Source organism: Schistosoma haematobium, chromosome 3 (assembly GCF_000699445.3).
Source record: "Schistosoma haematobium chromosome 3, whole genome shotgun sequence".
Taxonomy (NCBI): Eukaryota; Metazoa; Platyhelminthes; class Trematoda; order Strigeidida; family Schistosomatidae; genus Schistosoma; species Schistosoma haematobium.
This window is the reverse complement of record NC_067198.1, coordinates 42,155,180-42,183,163: the sequence shown is the minus strand read 5'-3', so window position 1 is coordinate 42,183,163 and position 27,984 is coordinate 42,155,180. Positions and strand designations below refer to the sequence as shown.

At 36.6% G+C, this 27,984-nt stretch overlaps 1 protein-coding gene across 2 annotated transcripts; it reads left to right on the top strand.

Annotated features, from left to right (window-relative positions):
* The first annotated feature begins 2,126 nt into the window (after positions 1-2,126).
* Positions 2,127-23,681, top strand: SLC7A5_1 (Large neutral amino acids transporter small subunit 1). Of its 2 annotated transcripts, XM_051213901.1 has the most exons (11): positions 2,127-2,421; positions 2,459-2,701; positions 2,735-2,860; positions 2,938-3,037; positions 11,301-11,345; positions 12,145-12,277; positions 14,698-14,801; positions 17,263-17,359; positions 18,104-18,256; positions 19,227-19,404; positions 22,370-23,681. In XM_051213901.1, exons 1-11 carry the CDS (start codon positions 2,208-2,210, stop codon positions 22,486-22,488), a joined length of 1,512 nt encoding a protein of 503 aa, XP_051069921.1. In that variant the 5' UTR covers positions 2,127-2,207; the 3' UTR covers positions 22,489-23,681. The 2 variants fall into 2 exon arrangements, with proteins under 2 accessions (XP_051069921.1, XP_051069922.1); XM_051213902.1 differs by having other exon boundaries at positions 2,459-2,860; positions 22,370-23,249.
* The last annotated feature ends 4,303 nt before the right edge of the window (positions 23,682-27,984 follow it).

The following is a 27,984-nucleotide window of genomic DNA, read 5'->3' as shown; positions in this document are numbered from 1 at the left end:
GACCAATTTCTAACAACCACCAAACTTTTATTCTTAAAATTCGTTTGGGGAAAATTGCTTCTTATCAATAAAATCCGAGTATTTTTAACGTTTATAAATCTGGATTGTTTCCACTCTTCAGACATTTAGGTTGTAATTAGTGTTGTGGTGAACCAACAATATATCAATTCCGAAAATTACTTATTACGTATACTTCTCAAATAATTATTCTACTTTGACGACGACATTCCATTACATTCCGTGCTTTCCCTTAGATGTCGAGGTCTTCACAATCCAGTCAACCACAAGAGGAAAGAGGAGAGGGGAGAGTAAGCAGCCTTGTCTGACTCCGATCCCCACTTGGAATGCGTCTGTCAGCTGTGCTTCATGCATCAATTTTCAGTGTAGTCCGTTGTATGAACTCCGGATGATGTTAACAATTTCTCAGGTGCTCCATAGTGCCGAAGAACATTTCCATAATGTTCTCCTATCCACACTGTCAAATTCTTTCTCATAATCAGGGAATTCGATGTATAGTGACGAGTTCCACTCAGCTGATTGTTCAACAATGATCCGTAATGTCAGGTCCCGCTGCTTTCCCACTTTTGATTTATCTGATGGATATCCTGATTTCTCCAGTCGTTGGTGGATTGACATGTATAGGAAGGTCTGTAGGTACTGCTTGAATATCCGGGGGATTCGATGGATCCGATCTATTTAAGAGTTCCACAAAGTATTCCACCCACCCGTTCATCTGTCCTTGAATTTCAGTGATTGGCTTGTCTTCCTTGTCCATGACTGGTCTCTCTGGTTCACTGTATTTCCCTGCTAGTTTCTTCGTCGTGTCATATAGTTGTCTGATATTTTGTTCTCTTGCGGCTTTTCTCACTGTCGATGCTATGTCTTTCACGTAATTTTGCTTGTCTGCTTCAATGCTCTTCTTTGTATGGGGATATTGGGCTGTCTATAACCAATTTGTTGAGTGCACACAGGCTTGCAAATCTCTTCCCATTTTCTTTCCTTTATCCCAATCAGTCCATGTCGTCCCATGATATCTTCATATCTAGTGTTGTCCATTCCGACTTTGGCGTTCAGGTCTCCCATCAGGATGGTCAGGTCCCTTCTTAGGTACTTCGCTACGACTGATTGCAGCCTCTCGTAGGACTGATTTTTATCGTCGTCATTGCTATCGTTGGTGGGTGCATAACATTGGATGACATACGTCGTGATTCTTTCCATTTTGTTTGCTTCCACCTTATTCAAATATTCCACGTACCTACATTGTTTACTGCTTTGACTTTTATATTGGCCGTCGTCCTTATAAGTGTCGAAGAATTTCGGCCTTCACCATAAAGCGTTATGATTTTTCTAAAAGAACATGTTACCACCCTGATGGTTGTGTTTAAATAGTTTAGTTAGTTTCACTGGTTAGCGTTTTCTTCGGCTGCTTGTTGTTTACCAATTCTCCTCCTTTGTTTTTCATCGGGATTCTCAATAAATCAAGAAGAGCTACGACATGAGTGAGTTCTACATTAGTCTCTTATAAATTATCAAGGCCACTAGTCACACTGATATCCGGATCTTTCCAAGTTTATATTCAGTTATTGGTCGTCCCAAACTCCATTAATTTATAAAATCGGCCGGCCCTCGTCTCAAAAGAGATGTTATTATGTTTGAAAATTTAGATAGTCCAAACCTAGTTTGTCACTGAAACCCCAAAATCTATTTCATTTATCATTAAAAAGGCTTAGAGGCAACTTGAACATGCTTCACGCAGGTTAATAACAATGTTTCATCCGATATGCCTTTATTTTTCTCGTTCTCTTGAGCAAAAGCCCACAAAGATGGTTGAGGAATGTGCACAAGTATAGAGTCAGTTTCTTGATATATGACTATCGACTTCCACATAAAAAAGTTAACCAGTTGGAGCTTTAATTTGTTTGCTGTTTTATGCAGTGGACGTTTTAAAAGATAATTGTTAATCAAGATTCCAAAACTGATACTGAAACCTCAAAGAATTGTTTTGTAGATGTCTGTTCCTATAATATAGTCGCTAAATCGAAACAAAAAATCAAAACACAGACCGTTCTTGCTTTGTAACGAATGTTTACGATATTGGACATTGTCTAACCTTTAAATGATTTAAAGTTTTCAATATTTTATTTGCTTGCATTAAAGCACGTGGACGTTTTGAATATTGCGTACTTGTTTTCGTGTTGCCTTAGAATATGGGGAAATCCAAGAAAGAAAACAAGAGTAGTAACGCTACTGAATCAGTTACACTGAAGAAGGAGGTTTCAGTGTTACAGGGTGTGAGTATTGTCGTCGGTGTTATCATTGGTTCTGGTATATTTGTTTCACCTGTCGGAGTTCTGAAACATACTAAATCCGTCGGATTGTCATTTATTATGTGGACTATCACTGGATTATTCAGTGCATTAGGTAAACCACCACGCTTATTGATCTTATTTAGACGAAGGCGCCATCGTGTATGCTGAACTAGGTGTTACTATTCCTCGATCTGGTGGAGAATATATATACATACTCCAGACATTCGGACCTTTACTTGCCTTCCTATCTTTCTGGATTACATTCGTCGTAATTGGATCTGCAAGTTGTGCGGCAAATGCACTTATTTTCGCCCAGTATATTCTTCGACCTGTTTATATGGACTGTGTTACTCCTCCTATCGCGATACGCACCGTTGCAGTGCTAGGACTGCGTAAGTGTTACATAATTTTATTTCCGAATCAAGTTCTTCTTTGCTTTGTGCACTGTTTTAGCGTTAAACTGGCAACGAAAGTCGCTGTTGTTTTCACTGCTTGTAAGGTTATAGCTTTACTTATCATAATTGGTTTCGGCCTCTACTATCTGGGAAAAGGTAAGGTAAACTTCCATATGTAACTTTTATATAAGTCTTTGCTTCGTTTCCTGACTACCCCTTGTTGTTTTAAATAGGCAATGTTGAGAGTTTCAAAGACCCCTTTGAAGATAGCGAAAAATCACCCGGTGAACTTGCATTGGGTTTTTACCAAGGGTTTTGGGCTTTTTCTGGTTGGTAAGTTGTCTGAATGTCCCGTTTTATTTATTAGCTAAGTGTGATCATGTAAAGACCTCGTTTGTTATGTTAATTGTAGACTGGTAATAGTTTTAGCATACTTAAATACCAAACTTTTGTCTTAGTAAATTGTGAATCACATCTTTTGTTTTCCAAAATCCAGAAAAGTACATCGTGTATCAGAAAAAATTTTCTGAATTAATTTTCATACAGTTTACTATACGTTGATATAATTATATACTAGCTATTCAGTCTTCAGTCAGTCAGTCTTCAGTAATAAGGATAGTAGGTTGATGAACCTGTATTAATCCTGACGCACTGCTTTCCAGTGAAGGTCCAGCTTCTCCTTGAAAGTATTCACTGATGGGGCTGATACCACTTGTTCGGGTAAGGCGTTCCAATGATTGACTACTCGATGAGAAAAACGGAACCCCACTTTAAGTTTATTAGATCTTGGTTTATGAACCTTCTTGCTATGACCGCGGAGATTATTAGTGCTGGAGGGAGCAAAAAGATAAGACATATTAACACCCAAATCATAATTAAAGATACGAAATGCCAGTATAAGGTCACCTCGTGTCCTACGATACGACAAGGGGAAAAGATTTAGGCGTTTTAAACGCTCATCGTAAGGGAGTCTAGAAAGACCCTTCACTAATTTCGTTCCCACACGCTGGACACGCTCAAGGGAGTTAGTATCCTTTACCAGACACGGGCTAGCTGCTTGGATACAGTACTCTAAGTGTGGTCTTACATAGGTGGGATATAAAATTCGAAACGTTTCCTCGTCAAAAGATTTGAACGCTCGGCGAAGTGACCATAACGCACGAAATTTCCTATCCACTCATGTACAGTACCTATTATTCCGAAGCTCGTGAGCTTCTGCATAAGACCTACGTGTGAAACCTTGTCAAACGCTTTGCTAAAATCTATGAATATCACGTCGACAGACAGACCGTTATCTAGGGCTGCTGTCCAATCCTCCCTCGCAATAAGCAAGTTAGTCAAGCATGAACGCTTGTTACGAAATCCGTGTTGCTCAGGAGCTAACAGATTGTGTAAATCTATGTGGCTTAGCAACCTAACCCGAATTATCTTTTCAAGTAACTTAACGACTATGCTAGTTAGACTAACAGGCCGGTATTTAGATACTATATGTCTCTGACCGTCCTTGAATATAGGACTGACTATAGCGTCCTTCCAATCTCTAGGGAGTTGAGCGAGTGAAAGGGACATGTTGAAGAGTTCCGCGAGCGGTTTGGAAATAATGTCCGCAAGAGATGACAGCAACCGTGGATGTAACCCGTCAGGGCCCTGTGTCTTACCAGGTTTGAGGTTAGTCATCAACGGAAGGACAGTTTCCTCAGTCACCTGTACAGATTCCATGGTTGGTATCTCGGTGTGAGTGGGACAAGTATTTGTTACAATAAACGTGGAGAAGACTTCGCTAAAATAGTTTGAAAAAGTCTCAGCTTTTGCACGATCTGATTCAGCTAGTAATTCTGAATTTTCGTGTAACAGTAACGGGGGAATACCATCACTACGTTTCGTCCGACGTTTAACATACGAAAACAATCGTTTCGGACAAGTACGGCTGTCATATACTAACTGTCGTTCGTAAGTGGTACGGGATTTGGCTATGGTTTTCTTACAGATATTACGGAATTTTCGGTACTCACGCTTAAATGGTTCATGACCTGTCAACAAGAATAAGTCCCAGAAATGTTTCCTACGCTTTAACAGCTTCCGGGTTTCCTTATTAATCCATGGAGGGCAATGTGATGGCTTACGTGCTGACCATGGGATAAACGGCGACGTTACGGACTCGAATGTAGCCTTAAACTTATTCCATTCATCTTCGATCAATCCATCCGCGTCGACCGACCAATCAGTCGAGATAGCACAGTTTCTGATCGCCGGAATATTGGCTCGCCAAATATTGGGACGGGGTGGAGCAGATAGGAATTGTATACCATGTGTCCTAAACTTAAAGTGAATTACAACGTGATCACTGTTCACTAGTGGGGGAAGGTGCTGAATATCAAAAACGTCCTCACAGTGGTGGGTGAGGGTGAGGTCCAGCAGTGACGGATCATGATTGAAATTAATATGTGTCGGTCTTGTGATACATTGTACAAGCGCACACTGAATAACGGTAGATAAAAGGTCGCTATCGAAACCACTACCTGGAGCTGTAAGCTCTATCCAGTTGATATGCGGTGCGTTGAAGTCCCCAATGATGAGACAACATTCTACCATACTCCAAGAACAGATGTGTCTTAGGATAAAGTCGTCAGCAAGACAAAACGGACTACGGTATATTCCCCCTATAGTCACTAACCCACTTCTAGATTTAATCTTACAACATGCAACCTCACATGTGCCACTGATCAAATCGCCTCTAGTTCTACGATATGACGACGTGGAAAGGGTTAGCTTGGCCAGTCGAGCATCGTATGGAAGCTTCGCTATTCCGGGAATCAGTTTAGTTGCTTTTCTCTGAACCTTTTCCAGAAGCTCAGTCTTTTTCTAAGCAGGGGCTGGCCGCTTGTATGCAGTACTCAAGTGTAGGACGTACGAACACTGTATACAAAGTCAAAAAACGTTTTAGCGTCGACATGACTAAAGACCTTACGTATTGATCATAAAGTTCTAAAACCTTTGGCGGCTATTACACGGCATTGTGCAGTAGTCTTTGGGTCTTGGCTAACGATGACTCCTAAGTCATATGTCTGGACGATAGGTAGCTTAGTGTTATTCATCGTGTATGTATCTGTACCTTGATGACCGATATGCATCACGACACACTTGGAAGTATTTATCGGCAACTGCCATGTTTGAGACCATTCAGATAATTTCTTCAGGTCATTTTGGAGTTCTAAGCTATCACCCTTACATCGTATCGTTCTCCATATCTTGACATCGTCTGCATATAGCGAGACCGATGATGATAGGAGACGAGGAAGGTCATTTACATACAAGAGGAATAGCAGTGGCCCCCAAACTGTACCCTGAGACACTCCACTAAGCACAGTTTCCCAGCTAGATAACTTAGAGTTCACCCGTACTCTTTGTTGACGCCCAACTAAGAAGTCTTTTATCTACATCAATAGATTACCTTCAATCCCGACATTTCTTAACTTATATAACAGCCGGTTGTGCGGGACTTTGTCAAAAGCCTTACTGAAATAAATGAAGGCTACGTCTACAGGTAGCTTCTGGTGCTTAAGAGCGCACCAGCTTTCACGAGCCACTAATAAGTTAGTGAGACAAGAGTAACCTATACTGAAGCCGTGCTGCTTCTCCGAAAGGAAACGCTTTTCATCGAGGTACTTAAACAGCTCATTCCGAATAATCTTTTCTAAGATTTTAACAACCACACTAGTTAGGCTAACGGGTCAGTAATTCTCAGGTTTGTGTTTCGTACCTGTTTTGAAGACAGGACTTACTATGGCGTTTTTCCAGTCTTTTGGTAAACAACCCTGCGTAACGGATAGGTTAAAGCATATACTTAAAGGGTTCACAACGAAGTTAGATAGTTCCTTCAGTAGCCTAGGATGTAATTCATCAGGCCCCGTGGATTTACCTATGTCAAGCTTATTTAGTAGACCAAAAACATCGAGTTCTTTAATGATCACACTATCCAGTGTATGTGTGGGGGGATCTGTATACGTTGACGGGAAGGGTGCTTCTATGGTATATACATTGCTAAAGTAGTTCGAGAACACTTGAGCCTTACCAAAGTCGTCCTCCACTAATGATGCGGCAGTACTGTCTCCCCATAGAGCAGGAATATTTCCTTTTCTCTTTGTCCTTTGATTTATATAGGAATACAGGCGTTTAGGACATTCTATGGATTCCTTAACAAGTTTTTCTTCGTACAACTTTCTAGACTTACGGAGGGTCGAGGCACAGATATTCCGAGCTTTTCGATACTGAGATTTCGTCTCATCGGTCCCCAGTAACCGAAATCTGTCCCATATTTTTCTTCTCTTACGGAGAAGGATGCGGACCTCCCTACTGAACCACGGTGGGGAGTTTCTCGGCCCCCTTGGTATAGTCCAAGGGATGCGGGGTGTGGTAACTTTTAAGTATGAATTTCGAAATGCGTCCCAGGCCGTTTCAATTGAGGACTCTGGGTCTATTGTCCAATCTACTAACGATGTTGAGTACATGATATCTGGTGTGTTTGCTTTCCAGACGTTAAGTCTGGATTGGGCTGACGCGTGCTCATGACTGACAGTTATATGGAAGTCGAAAGTTAAAACTGCGTGACCACTTTTATCTAGGGGTGGCATATAATGGAGGTTCGCAACGTCATCCTCATAGTGAGTCAGTATAAGATCTAGTAAGGATGATTCAGTGTCCGGGTCGTACCTTGTCGCTTCTTTCACATGTTGCACTAAGGCACATGTGATAACCCCATCAACTAGTTCCTGCTCGAAGGAATTTTTTGACGATTCAGTTCGCAGATTTTCCCAGTCTACCATTGGTGCATTAAAGCCCTCTAGGATTAGACATCGACCACTTTGTGACCAAGTATTGAGGCTGCTTAACAGGACCTCATTTACCTCAAAGCTTGGACTGCGATAGACCAAACCAATCAGCAGCTCTTGACCCTTGCATTTCAAACGGTAACTAACTAATTTACACGTAACACTCTCATGGGATACACTGTCGATAACGGCAAATGGGATAGCATTCCTAATGAATAGAGCTACTCCCCCTCCTTTGCGTTTTTGTGTTCTGTCGGCCCTTACTAACGTAAAACCCTCGAAATCACGTTCCATACTATCTGTAGCCTGTGTCAGCCAGGTTTCTGTAACTGCGATCATGTCTGGCTTTGTAGAGTCAATCTGTACACCTAGTTCCGATCGCTTATTAAGTAAGCTTCGGGCATTAGTGTAACAGATCCGAAGCCTATTTAAGTGGCTTCGTGCTTCATCCAGAGTGGCTTCCGCATCATTTTGTGTCGAAGCCTTACAACCCGAAAATTTAAAATTTTCAGGTCCTTTTCGCCGGCGTCTAACCTAAGTTGTAGTTCTTTTTCGGCTTCCCGTCTTTTAACATGGTCTGCCAATGGCAAGTCCTTACGGATAAAAACTCCTGAACCCTTTAAATCATGCCCATTCTGTAAAGTTAGATCGCGTTCGTTCGAAGATTTGAATACTACTTTAAGCAGTCTGGATTGATTTGGTTTCAAGTTTGCTAGACTCCCTAGTCTGTACAGCTTTAGCAAGGTGACCCCGGTGATATTTTGAGGCATGATTTGATTAAGCAGCTGCCTAATCAGTACAATGTCATGCTCAAAACGAGCTTTTGGTTCAGAGCTCTCACTCTCCTTGATTCTATGAAAAATAGCTGATCTGTCACTGTAATCAGCTTTCGATTTTTCAACTACTTTTACGGGTGCAGGATCCCCTTTTATATCGCTACGTTGTTTCTCCCTTACAACTTGTGCCCATTCGTCAACGGTGCTAGGAGAAGCAACAACAGTTGCGTCAAACCTACTGTTGGATTCCGGAGGGTTGTCGACGACCTAGGAGGTCAGGTTGTGTTTCCCGCTAGAAACCGATCGAGCCTTGCGATTGCGGCTTCTAGGCGTTTCCTGTTGGATGCCATTTAGAAGACGGGGAACAGAAGAACCTTCTTTTCTTGAGTTTTCGTTTAAGACAAACCTCTTTGGAGACTGTCTTTCCTTCTTTGACCGGTGTGAGTCACCTATCTTCGAACTTGAACTGAACCTTTTGAAAGCCGCAGGCGTTAAGTTCGTGCAAACCTCGTGGTACTAACCTTTGTACTCATCGCACTGCATGCCGCTTTCAACAGGATAACGACAACCCCGGCGTCGGGGACTGCTTTTTTTGCACTGTCCGGTCATTAAAAAGGTGTCCTTTTCAAAAAACGAGCGAGATGCAATAATCCTCAGAGACAAAAAATGATCTATGACCAAAAGGGTGGAGAACTGTAGATTGTTAGGACCAAAAGTACTAACAGATACAGTAGAAAATAAGGTACTCAAGAGTACCGACGATAAACTAATTGAGAAACAGTAAACGATACTCTAGTCGAATACTTTAACTGAAATAAATTCAATTAAAGTGAGAACAGTAGTCTTGATACGTAATAAACGATCAAAACAATAAAATTTCCTCAGCGAAGAAAAATACCACTGTCCTTTTTAATTAGCGCGCGTGTAGTATCTCTTAAGTAAATTAGTAATGTCAATTCATTAATAGCTAGGTGATGATAATCTGTTTCCGTCTATTAGCTTTACTGTTCTACATAAATTTGTGCACAAGCTGTCTTAAGCAGACATAAATTCATCCCTTTAGGCAATAAAGATACGTGGTTCTCAACCCACTTATGTTGTGTCATCAGAAAGTAAAGCCGGACAACTTGAAATTCCCATTCGTCTTTCGTGAATTCACGCGTACTGTAGACATCAGTGTAAATAAGAGTTACGGGTTTTTCTGGCTTTGGTATCGCACCGGTTGATTGGGTCTCCAGTAATAGTCGGTCACGTGCTGTTAAATTAGAAAGTCCGATCAAAGTGCTAGGAAATCGGTTTGAGGAATGATGTCTTTCCTTCATCGTCTACGCTCCGACAGGACGCAGCCCGGATAGGTATGCCCAGGTCAGGCGTTTAGGCAAAGAAGAGAGTCGGTTAGGTGGCTGATGGGGACTTGTTGGTCGCATGTTAGATAATGGTGACTGTCTACTACAACTTTGTGCAGACTATAACCGGATTCTAGCTGCCACTAACTATCAAAACATTCATCGCTGATGTACCGCCTGGCGTCCTCCCCCGTATCTGAAGCCAGGACTCAGATTGATCACATAGCAATCAGATATGACTGGCGTGGGTATGTACAAAACTACCACCCTTTCGAGGTACCTATCTGGACTCTGAACATGCCCTTGTTTGCGTTTCAGTGACCAACAAATTCATCGTTGTAAACGGATCGATGTCAGCAAATCGGTCGAAAATTCTGCTGCAACTAAATATCAAACTGAGCTAGGTTCAAGGCTGGTTATCAACCAATCGAAACGTATTGGTGAGCATTGGCTACAGTTGTATGACCCCATGAAAATAGCGAGTAAATTCGCTTGCGGCTTTGCAAAACATCCCGCTTATAAGCACTTTTTTCAGGCTCCTTACAACTTGTTGAAGCACGTCGGTTTGTTTCGGGTACCGCGAATGTGAGCACAAATGAAGATTGTTACGCAGCTAATTTGTGCAAAGTTTGAGTAAGGAATGAGAGGTCTGGTGGTTGTAGCGTGCTAACGAGTTAGAACTCCAACCCTTGAAGCACTACAAATCATCAGCCCAAGATGACGTACCTCCGGCCTTTTGTAAAGTTGGTGGCGATCTTCTAGTTGTGGAATTGACTGAGTTATTTTACAAAGGCCTGGTAATTACAGAGTGTCCCAACATCGTGGAATGAGTCGATAGTTGTTCCTATCTTCTAAAAGGATTCATGTCGTTTCTGCAACAACCATCGAGGGATAACTTTACATCCGGTCGCTTCCAAACCGTTGGCTTCCGTCATACTTCGTAGATTTTTCAAAACCCGAGAAAGATTGACTCTCGTGGAGTAGGCTGGTTTTCGCTGTGGTCGAGGATGTATTGATCACATCTCCACCTTCTGGAGTCTTAGAGATGGTGCAATATAATAGCTAGAGACATTACCAGACATGACGCAAAATAGAAGCCAGTTGCGATCCTGTTGTAACTTTCTTTTACTTTCTTGATAAGAAATAAACGTAACTTCCTTAACTGAAAGAATTTTTCTAGTCGTATTGTTGCTAACTGAACTCTTTCTCTTATTATTATTATTATTATTATTATTATTTCACTCTAATACACTAATTCCTGTTCATTATTGTTATTTTTTTATTATACTCAATTTACATTCTCTATCTCTTAAAAACCACATTGTTATTGAATGGAGCATGTATTTGATGCCCCCTTGAACCAATGTTTATATGTTTAAATAAATAAAGTCTCATCTGTTCTGAATTTCACCCAAGTAAGTTGGAAAAGAGATGGCCTTCCAGATCCATAATAAGTCCGCAACATACTTTTTTTGAGTTATTGACAAAGTATGTTCATATGAGTTTTCCAAAAAACAAATATTTGGGGAGTATTTAGTTTAAATATTTCAATTTATTTTGCACTTTATGTCTTGTTGAACATGACTAGAAAATGAGACATCAGGTTGTTTGATCCGTTTGGATTGTATTCTTATTTGTTTTGTAGGAATTATCTCAACTTTTTGACAGGAGAAGTAAAAAATCCTGGGAGGTACGTAATGATAGTTTATTTATCCTTATTCATCTGATCATATGTATAACTATCAATCTAAATAGAACAAAAGGGGTGGTTTGAAAATAAAAAAATGGTTTGACAGTAAACACTGAAATACCTCAGTTATTCGTAAAGTAGTAAATCTATAAATGCTTTATATTTCCTCTACGAGTTGAATTTTTCATATTTTCGTTTCTATCTACATATTGTGCTATGTTGCAAAGTTGAAACTCTAGCCAGGTGTTCAAAACATCATACCTCAGACATGTAAAAAATGTTCAAACCCATTACATACTTTTATCTGAATTCGCGAGTAGTACCTGTCCCCATAATATTAGTTGTACATAGACTAGTATGTAAACCTGTGTTAAAAAGTGTGTATCTTCTTATTAAACAACGATAGTCCATTAACCATTCTAAATGAAGTGACTTACAAAGGCAAACAGAAGATAAATGAACTCGAAGACGTTATGTATACTGAGAAAGTTGAGTGTGAAAAGTTCTGTGTTATTTTTACCGGTAAAATATATTGTTTTCTGACCAAAACTGCTGCAAGTTACAAGTGTATAAAACAGCTCGCAGCATCCATATTAAATAGTTGAATGATGTCAAGCATTATGGTACTCAGATTACTTCAGTAACATAAATGAAGTCAAATTAGTTACCGTAAAGGCACTTGAGATCTACATTCCAAGTTATTAGCATCATATAGTGAAGATATTTGTAATGAACACCAAGCCTTCGCTAGTTGTAAAACTGCTTAATTAAACAAGTTAATTTGACTTTTTATACACAGGACACTACCAATCGTAATTATACTCTCACTCACAACAGTAACGCTCATCTACATTTTGACCAATGTGGCCTACCTTGCAGTTTTATCACCATTAGAAGTTCTTGCCTCAGAAGGTTCTACTGCAATAGCTGTGGTGAGTATTTTCTCAATATTTCACGAGTCTATTATGAATATTCAATGAGTTAAATACTACATCAATTCATGTTCTTTAATATTTTATGAAAAAGTAAACTTTTTTGAAGTGCTTCACTATTATTTGATCGTTTGAATAGAAACATGTAGTTTTTTCTAGAATTTTAAAGTCCCATCCACAAAGCTCCAAGGCAATACTGCGATTCGTATTCATATTGTACCCGGGATTCAGTGGTATTATATGTGCTTTTTTATTTAGTCCCGAAGTATACATTTGACATTGATTCTAAATCAGGATTTTGTAGTGTCTAATGCAAAACTGCAACGACGTCCATCGTAGGTCTGAAGTAAATACCAACGTTGCAAAAATAAAGTGATCAGGTGTTCCTCGGTAAAGGACATGCTAGGTAGCTATATGACAGTTATTTGAGTGACAGGTTGATGTTCTTAGTAACTCGTGGCATAGAACGAATATTATCAAAATAATTGGATGATTTGTCTCATCAGGATTGTAGAGTAAAGTGCTTTACATAAAAGTCAAGCGACCTCCGCCCTTGACAACCATTTCTATTGTACAAATTCTTTATGTGTTGTTACCTCGCATATATCCAACTTGCCAGACTGTCCCTGAAAATAAGCACCCTAAATTCGAAACACAATTAACTATTAATAATAAATACCATATCTTCAATTTATTTGAAACTATCAAGTGAAAAACTCAGCCTATAGCTGTCGTAGAGTTCTGCTGGTCACAAGCCCGGGTAAAGGCGAAGGGTTGGGCATGGTATAAAAAAAACTGGATGGAATTACAATGAATGTTATCGAATGTTATGCACCCATCAACGATAGCAATGACGACGATAAAAATCAGTTCTACGAGAGACTGCAATCAGTCGTAGCGAAGTGTCCAAGATAGGAATTCACCATTCTGATGGGAGATCTAAACGCCAAAGTCGGAATGGACAACACTAGATATGAAGATATCATGGGACGACATGGACTGATTGGGATAAAGGAAAGAAAATAGGAAAAGATTTGCAAGCCTGTGTGCACTCAACAAATTGGTTATAGACAGCCCAATATCCCCATACAAAGAAGAGCATTGAAGCAGACAAGCAGAAATACGTGAAAGACATAGCATCGACAGTGAGAAAAGCCGCAAGAGAACAAAATATCAGACAACTATATGACACGACGAAGAAACTAGCAGGGAAATACAGTGAACCAGAGAGACCAGTCATGGACAAGGAAGACAAGCCAATCACTGAAATTCAAGGACAGATGAACGGGTGGGTGGAATACTTTGTGGAACTCTTAAATAGATCGGATCCATCGAATCCCCCGGATATTCAAGCAGTACCTACAGACCTTCCTATACATGTCAATCCACCAACGACGGGAGAAATCAGGATGTCCATCAGATAAATCAAAAGTGGGAAAGCAGCGGGACCTGACAATATACCAGCCGAAGCACTGAAGCCAGGTATAAGAGCAACTGCAGACATGCTTCACGTTCTATTCAGGTATCGCAAACTGTTTGACGAAGTAACATGTTTGACATGCAAAACGACTAATCGACACATGTATGAAATTAATCGGATTGGTGGTATCAAATTACAATACATTAGTGGAGTACGCAGTTCACTCTTTATGTAGAATTTCTGAACACTGCATACAGCGATAGGGGAATATCTGGCATACTTTTTCCTCTATAAATGTGTATATTTGAATGTTTATTCCAACTATGGGGAAGAAACCTAGTAGAGTATACTGATCACTTAGCTGAACTTAGAAGTTTTATAAACCCTAGTGGGTTGGTAGCTGACGGATTTTCGTTATGAATACAACAAACCTCGCTTAACATCTGCCGACTTATGTTACTGTTTTTGGAGGCAAGGTATATGTCTAGTTATCAGAGAGCGAGTAAACCGTATAACAATTCACCGTAAATCAACTATTAGCACTTCTTTAATTTTCACCACGTTGGTCTATTTTCCCTATAGTTTACAGTGAATCGAACTGATGCACTCTTACACCACGATTCACTTTGATAATGACTAAGTCAAAAATACATGTATACTGTCATGATAAAGATCAAAATAATCCCTGATTATGTGTAGCTCCGTTCTCAACGAAAATAATTGTATCTAATTTTACAAAGCCCAAACAGATTTATAAGATGTCTGTTCCTCACTGTTCTCAAAACTGTTGGTCAAATATCCTGGTTAGAAAAATAAAAGACTTTATTTATGTGGATAGTTAATTTTTTGCAGCATCCATGATTTATTTTGTTTTCATAACAATTTTTCTACTTTCCTCTGAACAAAACAAATGTAATTTTTTTGTAAATACACTTACACACTAGTTTACACAACTCGAAAATTTTCATATATCCTCGTATATCTTCTAAACTTCGTATAGAGCTTTGCATCAAGAACCATGGGGGTTGTGGGTTTGGTAATGCCAGCTCTTGTGGGTGCTTCAGTCTTTGGCAGCATAAATGGTGAGGTATTCTCTATTTCCCGGTAAGCGTTTTACCACTTTTGTCCTCGTTTTTGTTAAATTCACTGTTAACTATTATTCTATAAACATTCCACAGTTTATTGAAACACTTGCTTCATTATCAATAGTCTCCATTTGTCGCTGTATCTTTGCATAATAATATACCCTAGTAAACAAAGTTCCTTACGAAACCAATTTGGCGAGTTTGCTCTGTAAATACCGAATATTTTAGGAACTTTTGACAATTCGAAGAGATCTTAACCAGATTAAACGTAACTGGAATTAGGACGCTAGTAAGGAAGTATTGTTTTCCGACCAGAAGTGATTGGGGTCAACGACAATGCAGGAATTTAGTGAACTTGACATCAAGTAGTGGGAAACATTACTTTCAATAACCAAGTTTTCCTTTTTCTTCACATTTTACTCGGCTTCAAATGCTCAATTAAATATCAGTAATAATAAAACCATTAAGAACGAACATAGATGTTTTGGGGGGATTTATTTAGCCATTTATTGTTATTTTCAGCTGAATGCAGTTACCCCACGAACCTATTTTAGCAATAGAAAACAATTTGGTTGAAAGCAACAAATTCTGAGATCAATACTTTGCGTCAGCTTTCCGGTTAACTGTTATACGAATGCCGAAAGCTCAGATGTCATTAGGTGAACTAACCTAACTACCACCTTAGAGATGACTGTGAAATGACAAACATTTTATATATTTGTAAATTACTGAAACGGTCTTTATGGCATTAATTATAGTAATAACAATCTCCCTCTTGAGTAAATCTTGAAGACAGTAAACACGACAAACTGAAACAGATTGTAGGCCTGGTACCAAGGACTCGTATAAGAAATTATAATTAGATATCATCTGAGGTAAATTTGTCAAGGTATATCTACTCTTTATCTTTTCAACCTTGTCGATGACTTCTGCATGTAAGTACGTCAGGTATCTCTGACTTCCTACTTGGATATATTCTAATGAATATATTGTGCACAATCCATTCCACATCTCAAATACAGTGTTGCTTACTAGCTGACCTTCACTTATGCTTAAGTCCAATCACAGATAATGACAGTTAATAGCACCAACCATTTCTCTTAGCAGCTCCGCCAGTTCTAGTGACTACTGAAATACTAGTATATATTTGATGAAAGGCGTTATTACATCTACCAAATGTGTGTATGGGTATTGAATTAAAAAGGAATACAAAGCTGATTTGTGCAGTGTTTAACAGTAAATCTCTCATTATGTGACAATGATAAGTGACCGTTCATTTAGTGTAATTTATTGTGGTTCAGGATGTTTAATCACTTATTTCTTTGACACATTTGTCGCTTCTGAATTCATAATTGGTTGAGGTTGTTAATATTACGAGTGGGTTATTGTATCCTCAAGGTTCATCCCAATATTCCAGACATTTTTATTATCTATCTTTTTCGAGATTTTAAATATTTAATAACTCTCATTCATGGAAACTTTCTGATATCTTGTTTATCTCACTTTGCTTCTTTCCCATTTAATTAACTTAAACTTTATCACAATGTTGCAATGGATATTAATTAAAATTTGTGATGTTATTAATAATCACATAAAAACTTATCAAGTTTATTTAATATCTACCAGAGAATTTTTAACTTTTCATTGAAAGACTTCACAGTCAAATAGTGACAATTTTTTTATCTTGTTCAAACTTCTTGTTTTTAAGTTTTGATAGATAAAAACATTCAATTGTCCAGTTTGAATTAGACAATTGTATGTAATACATACAAATTAATCAAGATAATTAAGAATAATTTAGATTAAGCAAATGAATCATTCTTGTTATACTTCAAAATATTTAGTTTAACTTTTGCTAAAAAAAATTGGAAGAAACGGAATACACCCATTAAGACAATTAGACTGCATTGCCGAAGCAATAGCCATACATCTGGAAAAACCAGAATTGTGTGTGCAAAAGAGACTGTTACAAACTCTTCTTCTACCTATGGTCTTAATGTATTGAAATTTTCTCTCTTTTTCATACTCTGGTTCCTTTACAGCCATCTGCTTCACCTTCCATCTTCCCTTTAAATCTTCTACCCCCAACTGGTTTGTTTTTATTTCTACGATCATTCGGATTACATTTCATCGGTGTTTCAACATTTTATTTTATCATGCTGAGCCATGATAATTTTCCTATCTATTTTTCGATGAATACTTAAACCATTAACAATCAAACGATTATTAAATTTTCCTTGTTTTATAAAAAAAGTCTTTTTTAAATACCTTTGTTTATTTAACCTCATTGTTATCATGTCTAACAGAAGTTTATTATCAGTATTATTATCATCCTGTAAAAATAAGTATATATATTTGCGATTGTACAGCTTTGAAAATGAATTCGCCGAAAAGAGAACTCTTCGCTGAACTAATCTTATTTAAAAAATTGAAACATCTATGTTTATTCAATTTCATAAATATTTTGGTATTCATTTTAGACTAGCATTTACTGCTGGTGAAGAAGGACATATGCCTGCTCTTCTTTCAATGGTTAATATTGACCGTTTAACTCCAATTCCATCTATATTAATTGTAGTAAGTCAGTCTTTTTAAATTATCACTTTCTCTATAACATCAATATTCCATATTGTTGTGATAATAGATTTCAAGAATTTTTCTATTATATTTTCCTAGGTTAATAAGATTTCTATCCTGTGTAAGACGACAGCCTTTAAGATTATTCATTTAGGCATTTTTCTTATGATAAAGCTTAAATTTATATTTTCCTTTACCGTACTACTATGTTTTCACATTCTATTTGCTCCCCATAGTTGTGAAGGTAAAATATCATCCGACGGTATTATCTAATGCTTCAGGAAGTTATATATATATATATATATATATATATATATATATATATATATGGTTTAGATCAATTGCTGTTAAACTTATTTGAAACGGCCTAAGATCAGTTATATTCATCGATATTTTATCCTTCCAAGAGTCTCTAATGTAATATTATTCTATACTTTTTGTCTCCTGATTTCTTTGTTTTTGGATTTTCTTTCTATACTGACACAAAACTAGACAACTTTAACTGACACATATTTGTGCAAAGTGTTAAGTAATTTACGTTGAATATCCATGTATCTACTTCTGGGGTACTAGTATGACTGTACTATAAGTAGATGGTTTGATTTCCATGTTAGTTAAGATTTGATATCAAGTATGCCAATCAGTATTTTTTCTTATTGTTCTCTGTATACTGCATGTAAGATTTCTCGTCAGTTGAATATTCAGCCCAAAACCAAGTATTTATGTCTTCATTTATTTGCATAGGTAACTCTATCTGTAATTTTTCAACTGTTCGATGACATACTTTATTTGATCGAGTTAACGGGATTTGCTTTCTCTGTAATATCTGCGATGGCTGTTTGTAGCTTACTCTACATTCGTCGTACAAATCCTCAAATGAATACATCGGAATTTAAAGTAATTTATTTCTTTGTTCGTAAATTTATCTCAACAATTATTCAGTTGCTCGACAACTTAAATGCTGAACTGCCTTTTAATCACTACATGTTCTAGGTTTTATATTATTTATTATCTTACCATAACACTAATATATCCCCAACTATATTATATCATAGTTGTCCTGTACAAATTAACATGTAAAGGATAATCTTTATGAAATGTTACAATAATAGCTATCAACTAAGGTGAGATGAATTAAGAGAATGGAAGGAGTATATAATTAAAGCAAATAAATGTGAAGTAAACTTTTATGAGGCGGCTTTCAGCAACTATCTGTAAGATAATGATATGCGGAATGCTTATCATGGTTTTATTATTTCTTATTAATAAGGTTAATGTTTACGTAAACATGAAACCATGCTAGCTAAGGTAATAGTCCACAATGGATTGATTATTTAAAAGTACTATCTGAAATAAAATTTAATTATGTGTTTAAATGTTTTATGTTTCCCTTATTATCATTGATTATTAACATTGATTAAGCAGTATTATAAAGGATAGTATGAGAACAAGCGATTTTGCAAAACTATTAGGATGATTTAAGTAATCGAGCTGATTATGGGCTCACTAAACTAAATCCTAAAATTTAAGGCAAACTAATTTAGAAAATTAAAATTACTGTCCAAGCGATTAACTAAAACTCGTCTGTATGCAAACTATTCAATCAAAGTAAATATGACTTATTAGCAGGGAAATAATGAATTTAGGACAGAACTAAGCATCTCAAAATAACCAAATACATCATCACTTCAGTTTATATCATAATGATTATGCATCATTTTGAAAGGCGTTACCCGATATTTTATACTCTAAAATCTAAAAATTACTATTTATATGCTAGTTTGTGTTATATTTCTAAAATGTATTTTGGATTATTCAAACATTTAACTAATTATTCTTGATTATTTATCATTTAAACTCTTTTCAGTTACCAATTGTTTTTCCTGTGTTGTATTTAATTGTGGACATCGCTATTGGAATCCTTGCAATCTATCAAAAGCCGACAGATTGTGCAATTAGTCTTGGAGTAATGTTACTAGGTGTTCCAGTTTACATTTTTGGGGTGGTATGGAAGAACAAACCAAGATCAATTAGATCTTTAATATGTATGTTATTTTCTTTGACTTTATAATAACTTAGTATTTACTAGGTACGCTTTACATCATAAAGTTTTTTTTTAAAAAAAATGAATTTAAACCCACTGTTTTTATATAATTTTTTTTATCACGAAACTAACATTTCTCCAGTAGTGTAAACTAATTGAAGTATTCATATGTATTTCAGAGAGCTGAATTTTTCAACTTAATTTTTGTTGTTTGGTTATATGAATAACTAACCTGAGTCTCAGTGTAAATCTAAATAATCTTTTACTATCAAATAATTACCCTGATGTTAGGAAAAAGAGTTCACGGCGTTTCTGTAACAACCATCGGGGGATAACTCTACATCCGATCTCATCCAAACCGTTGGTTTCCGTCATACTTCGTAGATCGTTCAAAACCCGAGAAAGATTGACTCAAGTAGAGTAGGCTGGTTTTCGCTGTGGTCGAGGATGTATTGATCATATCTTCACCCTCTGCCAAATGTTAGAGCACCGTCATACTTATCACAGGTGGACAATCATAGTGTTCCTTGACATTGGGGCTGCCTTCAATTTGTTGGACAGGACTGTTCTCTGGAGTTGTCTAATGAAGAAGGGTGTGTCTGAGAGGTATATTAACATCTTAAGAGCCCTATATACAAACACCTCGGGTAGAGTGAGAGCATGCAACTACCTCTTTCCACTATTCCATTCAACCAGTGGGGTTAATTATGGTTGCCCAATCTCACCATTCCTCTTCAACTTTGCCATCGATGACGTTCTGGAAACAGCTCTGATGGATGTAAGTAATGGTAGTGTGAATCTGTTGACATCCAGTGGCAACATCATGTTAATAGTGCAAGTGGTTCGGCATTGTGTGTTCGGGCACAGCGACAATAATTTAGTTGGTGTTACTATCTTGAAACATCGACTTCGGTGGCTTTGACATGTTCTGCGAATGTCATCCCAGAGAATTCCACATTATGAATTATTTGCCGACTCTGGGACCGATCCTGTTGTAAATTTCTTTTACTTTCTTGATAAGAAATGAACGGAACTTCTTTAACTGAAACAATTCTTTCTGGTTGTATTTTTGCTAACTGAATTGCCTCTACCATTATTATTATTTCACTCTCATACACTAATTTCTGTTCGCTGTTGTTCCCCTTTTTCTTATATGCTCTTTACTTTCTCTATCTCTTCACATTCTCATTGTTATTATGTGACGCGTATGTATTTGGTGCCCCTTTGTACCAATACTTTTGTGTTAAAACAAATAAATAAGGAAAACTTACACATATCTACATATTGATGATCGTATATTCCAACTCTGTTTCAAATTAGATAAGTCTTTTTTCTGTTTTTTTTTTTCATTTTGGTTTGCTTATAACGTTGACTCGACTACGTTTTTGCGAACCCCCACAATTTTATCGAATAAAAGCAACGTTGTCTTTAACTAATTAACTGCTAACATCCGAACTGGTTATATGTTGAGTAGCAAGTACTCACTTACTTAAGCCTTACTATTCATGGGGATTTCAGGCATTATCAGTTGGCACTTACGTGATAAAGTGTATTTTTGCAGAAAATTGATTGCTTGAGTAAACTAAAAATCACTATATATTTTGAAGCTTCACTGATTAAACTGATAAAGAATCAAAAGGTCTACCCAACTAGACGTAACATCTTTGTATACTGTTAACTTAATCAGACAGAAAATTACAAAGTAAAAATTCAAGAAAAACATATGCGGCTATTCCTATTGTATAAACTACGAATACTACCTAATAGTATGGGAACGAGTGAATATCGTTTGCAATCCGTCGGTTGGGAAAAACGGTAGCAACTCAGGTTCATCCAAAGCTATCATCTGCTAGCCTGGAAGTAGCTCGTATACTTTGGTATTGCAGAAAGTGAATATAACCACACAGTCGTTTACGATAAGGCCATGGGATAGATGGACAGTTGTTTCTGATAGAGACATGTATATAGCTACAGAACTTGAAAAAAAGTATAGGGATACTTTTAGGGATCAAAATTACATTTTTCTTCACAGGGTGATGAGTTTCAACAATTTGACTGGATTTCCACCATTTACTCTCAAATGGATATCTGAATACGTAAGAATATTTCTTGTTTCCTGGTGGTCAATTCTCAAAAATTTCAAATTTCTCTTTAATAAATCATATGTCGTTGCGTGTAGTCTAACTTTGTAATATCATTGTGTGCTTTATTGGACTAGGTGTTCTGTAAATAACAATTATAACTTTTCTTCAGTCAGACTAATGGATTTGATTCTTTCGATTGAAACTTTTAGCTTGCAGATGAATATCTAACAACTGGTATCCGACAAAAACAAAGCTGCATTGGATATGAAAACTTATTACTATAATTATCAAATGAGCTTATATACTTGTTAAAAACCTGACTAAGTCTATTTTAATTCATATTATTATTGGCATATAGATCGATACTACTTGCTATTAAATAACTCATGAAACAATAAAAAATCCTCCAGTAGAAATAAATAGGATTTATCCATTAATTTCTTTGAAAACTTTCTAAAGACAATTATTTTATTTGAATTACGAAATTGAGAGGACAAAAAGCGAATGTCTGGCGCTTTCACAGGGATAGTAGATATTTCTGATTTTAAACCAGCGGTGCACATCGGCTCCAGGATCCTGAAGGAATAAATCGTTGGTCACCGGCTATCATGGGACTTCATCTCCTGACATTGCTCCACTGTCCTGTGGATCAGACTTTTAAGTAGAAGGCTCTAGATGTGGCCCCCACAAAAAACCACCTGTTTCGATTTGGGCACCCGAGCAGTATCCCAAGTCTCACACAAATAGAATGATTTATATAGCGTATATCTTTTTGATGCTTCCTTGTACCAATATTTATGTGTTTCAATAAATAAAATAAAATTTGAATGACAAGTTTTCCTACTTTACTACAATTCATTTTTATTCTCCATTATCTTTTAGACGGTGTCACAATCACTTTCCAAAAAGTTTTAAAAGTTGTTGAACAAGAAAAAGTCTCTGAAATATTAGAATTAGATGGTCATTTAAAATCTGTTGGTGATGAACTAGAAATATCATAAAAGCATGATAATAATAATAATAATAATAATAATAATAAACATTAAATAAAAAGCTGCGCTTTATTCTTGTTCCCATTCAACAAAACAAAGTACATTTTATTTCTATATCTATGAAATTTTCTATTATGATTCCATCATGAACATTTTTTTTAAAAATTAAATTATTTTCATTATTCTTTATTATTACTACTACCTGAATTATTTCTGCTGAATATCATTGCTTCTTTTCTTTTTCTTTTCTTTTTTAAAAGAAAAGAAACAATATTGCACCTAAAATTACACTTGAAATTCATTCAGTCAAAATATTGTTTCTATCATTTGTAAATTGAAGGTAACATTTTGTTTTAGTTGTTTGTTGGTTTGTTTGTTTTCATTTTTCCATAGAATGCAATATAAAACATTATGCTTATTCATTTGATGTTGTATTGCAAAGAGATTTTTTTCGCTTTTTTTTTATTCTTAAAGGCTTATATTCAATTTGTTGACATCTTATTTGCCAGTTTTATTATTATTTTATCTTTGTGAATTCTTATTTTTTAATCCTAGATAGGTACGTTTTTCTTATTCTTTAAATGATTCACCTTATATGATCAGTAAAATAATTTTCTTTTCTTTTTAAGAAAAAGTTTTTTGTATATCCTGAATTACTTTGATATAGATCCTTTTTAATGGATTGCAAATTCATGTGTATGTATATAGTTTATACACAAAATTCTTGATAATTTTGAATTAATAACTAAATATAATTGGCTATTTGTAAAGATTTATTCAAGTTTATGATTAGCTAATCATTGATTAGTAACTAACGCCTTGTTTGTTTGTCCTCCAAACTCTCTGGTATGGACGAGGATGAGGAGAGTTAGCTCTACCTCCTCAAATACTCTCACATGGCCACGCGTATACAACCACTTCCAGACACGTCATACTCATTGCTTTCTCAGAGCATTGCTTTTGTTTACGAAATTGAGAGGACACAAAGCGATTGTCTGACACTTTAACAGGATTGGTGGACACTGAAGAATCACCTAGTGGAGTTGGAAATCCCTCTTTCTAAACTAATGGTTCACATGGGTTCCAGGATCCTGAGGGAACAAATAGCGTATGAATCAACAGTTGTCCACCGTCCATCATGGGATCGCATCTCCTGACGTTGCTCCACTCCTTGTGGATCAGTCGTTTAGGTCGAAGTCTCTGAGTGTGTCCCCTATAGAAAACCACTTGTATCGGTGTGGGCACTCGGGCAGTATCCCAGCCCACACACAAATCAAGGGACTTGTGTGTGGCGCATATATATATGCAGTGCCCTTGGTACCAATATTTGTGTTCAAATAAATAAATTTATGTTCTCTACATACTTACTACCGCATGTTACCCCTAGTGGTGGGTTACAGGTCGAACATCAGCATTTTCCATCCAACTCTGTCCTGGACAATCCTTTCCAGTTATTCACAGTTGCTATTCGTCCTTTTCATGTCTGCTTCCAATTACCAACGCAGTGTATTCTTTGATCTTTATCTTTTCTGTTTCCCTTCACGACTACAAGTTTGCGCATGCCTCATGATGCAGGTTAATGATTTCTACAATGTATGTCCTATCCACTTCCAACGTCTTTTCCTAGTGTCTTCTTCAGACAGAAGTTGGTTTGTTCTCTCCCACAATAGGCCGTTGCTGATGGCATCTGAACAGCGGACATTGAGTATCTTGCGTAGACAATTGTTTATAAATACCTGTACTCTTTTGACGATGGTTGTGGTAGTTCTCCACATCTCAGCTCCATACAGTAGAACTGCCTTGGCGTTCTTATTGAAGATTTTCACTTTGATATTGGTTGATAGTTGCTTGGATCTCCATATCTTCTTCAATTATGACAATGTGGCCATTGCTTTGTCAATCCTCGCCTTTACTTCTGCATTGGATCATCCATGATGATGCTGCCCAACTACTTGAAAGATTCCACCTGGACCAGAGTTTCTCGGTCCGACAGAGTTTAGTTCTGTTTTAATAAAGGCATAGAAATGACAAATCTTCAGTGATATTTTCCTAAACATTGCATTGAAATATGAACAGTCATTTCAAAGGCGAATAACATACATACATATACATATTTTAAGGTTTACGTGATCCATTTAAAAATGATCTAATCACAATAAAAAAATTATCTGACACTTTTGACTTCGTCCTAGTAATAACTGTTAAAATATCCGATAGTCATCAAAAGTAATCTAACAGTAAATGTTTGTTTTAAGATGTTTCTTCGTTCTCGGTATGTTACCTTCTAGTAGCTACAGCAGAATTGTTACGCTTCATAAAATCGAACTGTGTTATAATAATGTTTAACAAGTTGTTAATCTTTAAATATATAACTAGTTTTTTTAGTAAATAGTAAAGCCTAGCATCAATGTCCTATGCCGCTTGGTTTAAGTCATACATTTCATTTGTTATGAAGCTACCATCAAAAAGGATAAATACCTGAAAATCCTATTGTCCAATTTTAAGTTTTGAATTTTCAATCTCACTTGTCAATACCAAATCATAAGACTAGGATTACTGTCACTAACAATGAATTTTTCAGTTTAGAGGTTGTGGAGGTAGTTAAGTTCTCTTGATTGAGGTCATGAACCGATCGATGTTAGACCACCATTGAAAACCTGGAAGCACTGGACGGCCGTTTCGTCCTATTTTCTCATGAAGCTAGTCACTAGTGAGTACATGGTAATTATCAGTTTAAAGGTTGTGGAGAAAATTCTCCGAGTTCTGGTGAGAAGCCGTGACCAGTGTAGCTAATCCGTGTCGGGTAGAAACAGGTGTCTACCTCAGTACAATGGAAGATGATTGTGCAACTTCGTGGATTGGATGAGGTTAGACACTAACAGCATTGGATGCCTGCTCAGTGGTTCAGTAGGTCAAGCGTTCGCAAGCGAAACTGAAGGTCCTGGGTTGGAGTCCCGCGAGCGGGATCGTGGATGGGCACTACTGAGGAGCCCCACAATAGGACGAAACGGCCATCCAGGTTTCCAACAGTGATCTAACATCAATCGGTTAATGATCCGAATAAAAAAAATGAAATTTTTCTTTCTTTCACTACTGGTTACATTGTCTTTTAATGTCATTTCGTTCCAATTGTTCTTAAGTTCGTTTGTAAACAACCTATATAAACGAGAATTACATTAGTAATAGTTTTCTTAAAGAAAAATCAAGGTTTGTATTTATTTTATTGCATGAGTGTATAAAGGATGAATGAACTCTTATTGCCTGTATTTACTTAGTTCACATATGATTCATATAAATTGTATAGTTAAAATTCAATCTCTACTGAATCATTACGTTACTCATCTTTAACTGGTTATAATTATAAATTAATGAAAGTCATTGTTATTAACTTCAATTATTTTAATGTCATAAAACATTTTGCTTCACTGTCATGACCTTCGACATAAAAAAAAACACTAGTAATCGGATACAGATAACATAGAGTACGTGATTAGAAAAAGAAGTGAAAAAAAGCGTCTTAACGACAAATAGTGAATTTCATAATTATGAAGTTAACTGGACCGTTTTTGCAAATGTAACAAGAAAATTTAATAAATAATACGAAATTTCGAATTATGGCTAGTAGTGAATCTGTAGACATGGGTTTCATCTTATATAGAACTTGTAAGCTCAGTTTACCTGATTTGCAAATTACATATATTATTAGATTGCTGTAATTATTCAAACTATTTTGAATATTTTTTTGATTGAGATCATAAACCGATTGATGTTAGGTCACCCTTGGAAACCTGGAAGCCGTGACCAGCGGGGCTAATCCATGTCGGGTAGAAGATGGTCACGCGATTTCGTGCATTAGTTGAAATTAGACATAAACACTGTTAGATGCCGCCCAGCTGAGTGGTCTAATGGTTAAGCGTTCGCGAGCGAGACTGAAGGCCCTGGGCTGGAATCTTACGGGTGGGATCGTGGATGCTCACTGCTGAGGAGTCCCACAATAGAACGAAACGGTCATCGGTTCGTGATCTCAATCAAAAACCCAATAATCTCTACAACCCCTATACTGATATTTTGAATATGACAGATTCTTAACTAAAATAAAATCCATTTACAAAGATTAACTGCATATTTATCTCAAATTGTTCTTGAACTAAGCTGAATTATTTAAAAACCGATAATCAATTAAATTTCGTACAAAAAATGTCACCACAATCTAATGAGTTTCGACATAAAATTACTAATAATCGACATCATCATGAAAATGTTTTAAAAAATAACTTAACAATCATGTAGGATAAATAAGATTATATATAAGAATTATGCTTAGAATAATCAGTTATTTCATTGAAGAAGCTTGAACCAGATTTTATTTATTTGTTTATTTTATTTCAACACATAAATATTGGTACCAAGGGCACTGCATATATATATGCGCCACACACAAGTCCCTTGATTTGTGTGTGGGCTGGGATACTGCCCGAGTGCCCACACCGATACAAGTGGTTTTCTATAGGGGACACACTCAGAGACTTCGACCTAAACGACTGATCCACAAGGAGTGGAGCAACGTCAGGAGATGCGATCCCATGATGGACGGTGGACAACTGTTGATTCATACGCTATTTGTTCCCTCAGGATCCTGGAACCCATGTGAACCACTAGTTTAGAAAGAGGGATTTCCAACTCCACTAGGTGATTCTTCAGTGTCCACCAATCCTGTTAAAGTGTCAGACAATCGCTTTGTGTCCTCTCAATTTCGTAAACAAAAGCAATGCTCTGAGAAAGCAATGAGTATGATGTGTCTGGAAGTGGTTGTATACGCGTGGCCATGTGAGAGTATTTGAGGAGGTAGAGCTAACTCTCCTCATCCTCGTCCATACCAGAGCATTTGGAGGCCAGAAGAAACGTTAGAATTAATTAAATTTGAATATAATCCTACATAGAATTTTTTTCTACATGTATGGTGCTTAATTTCTATCAAATTGTTTTGTTCGAACTTTGATGAATATTTCATATAAAGTATTATACAATTGAATTAAATTATTAATTGAAATGCACACGTATCATAATTAACGACTATTTAATCTACGTTGTTTAAAACAAAATATCTGTCGTACAATAGATAATATGCCTTATCATATGGACTTACTAGATAATGTGACCAATGTATTTATTTAATTTAGTATTTTTGTGATTGTTTATTGTCTATTTCGTACCATATAAATCTCGTGTGTTGCTAATCATAATAATCATAACAGCCCTTCAAGAATGAACGTTATAAATTGAATCTTTTAAACGTTTAGCAAACTGTTTAGAAGTCAATAAAGTAATCATTCAATGGCTTACTTAAGAGTATACAAATATACCCTGTTCAAGATTATTATACCTGTCAGTATTTGTTGATAGTTAGGGACATTAAGAATACGACAAAGAAGTATATACAATGAGCTGAAGCAGCAAAACTACCATCGTAGGTTTGGCTATCCCCATGGCTAAGTGTATGAAAGT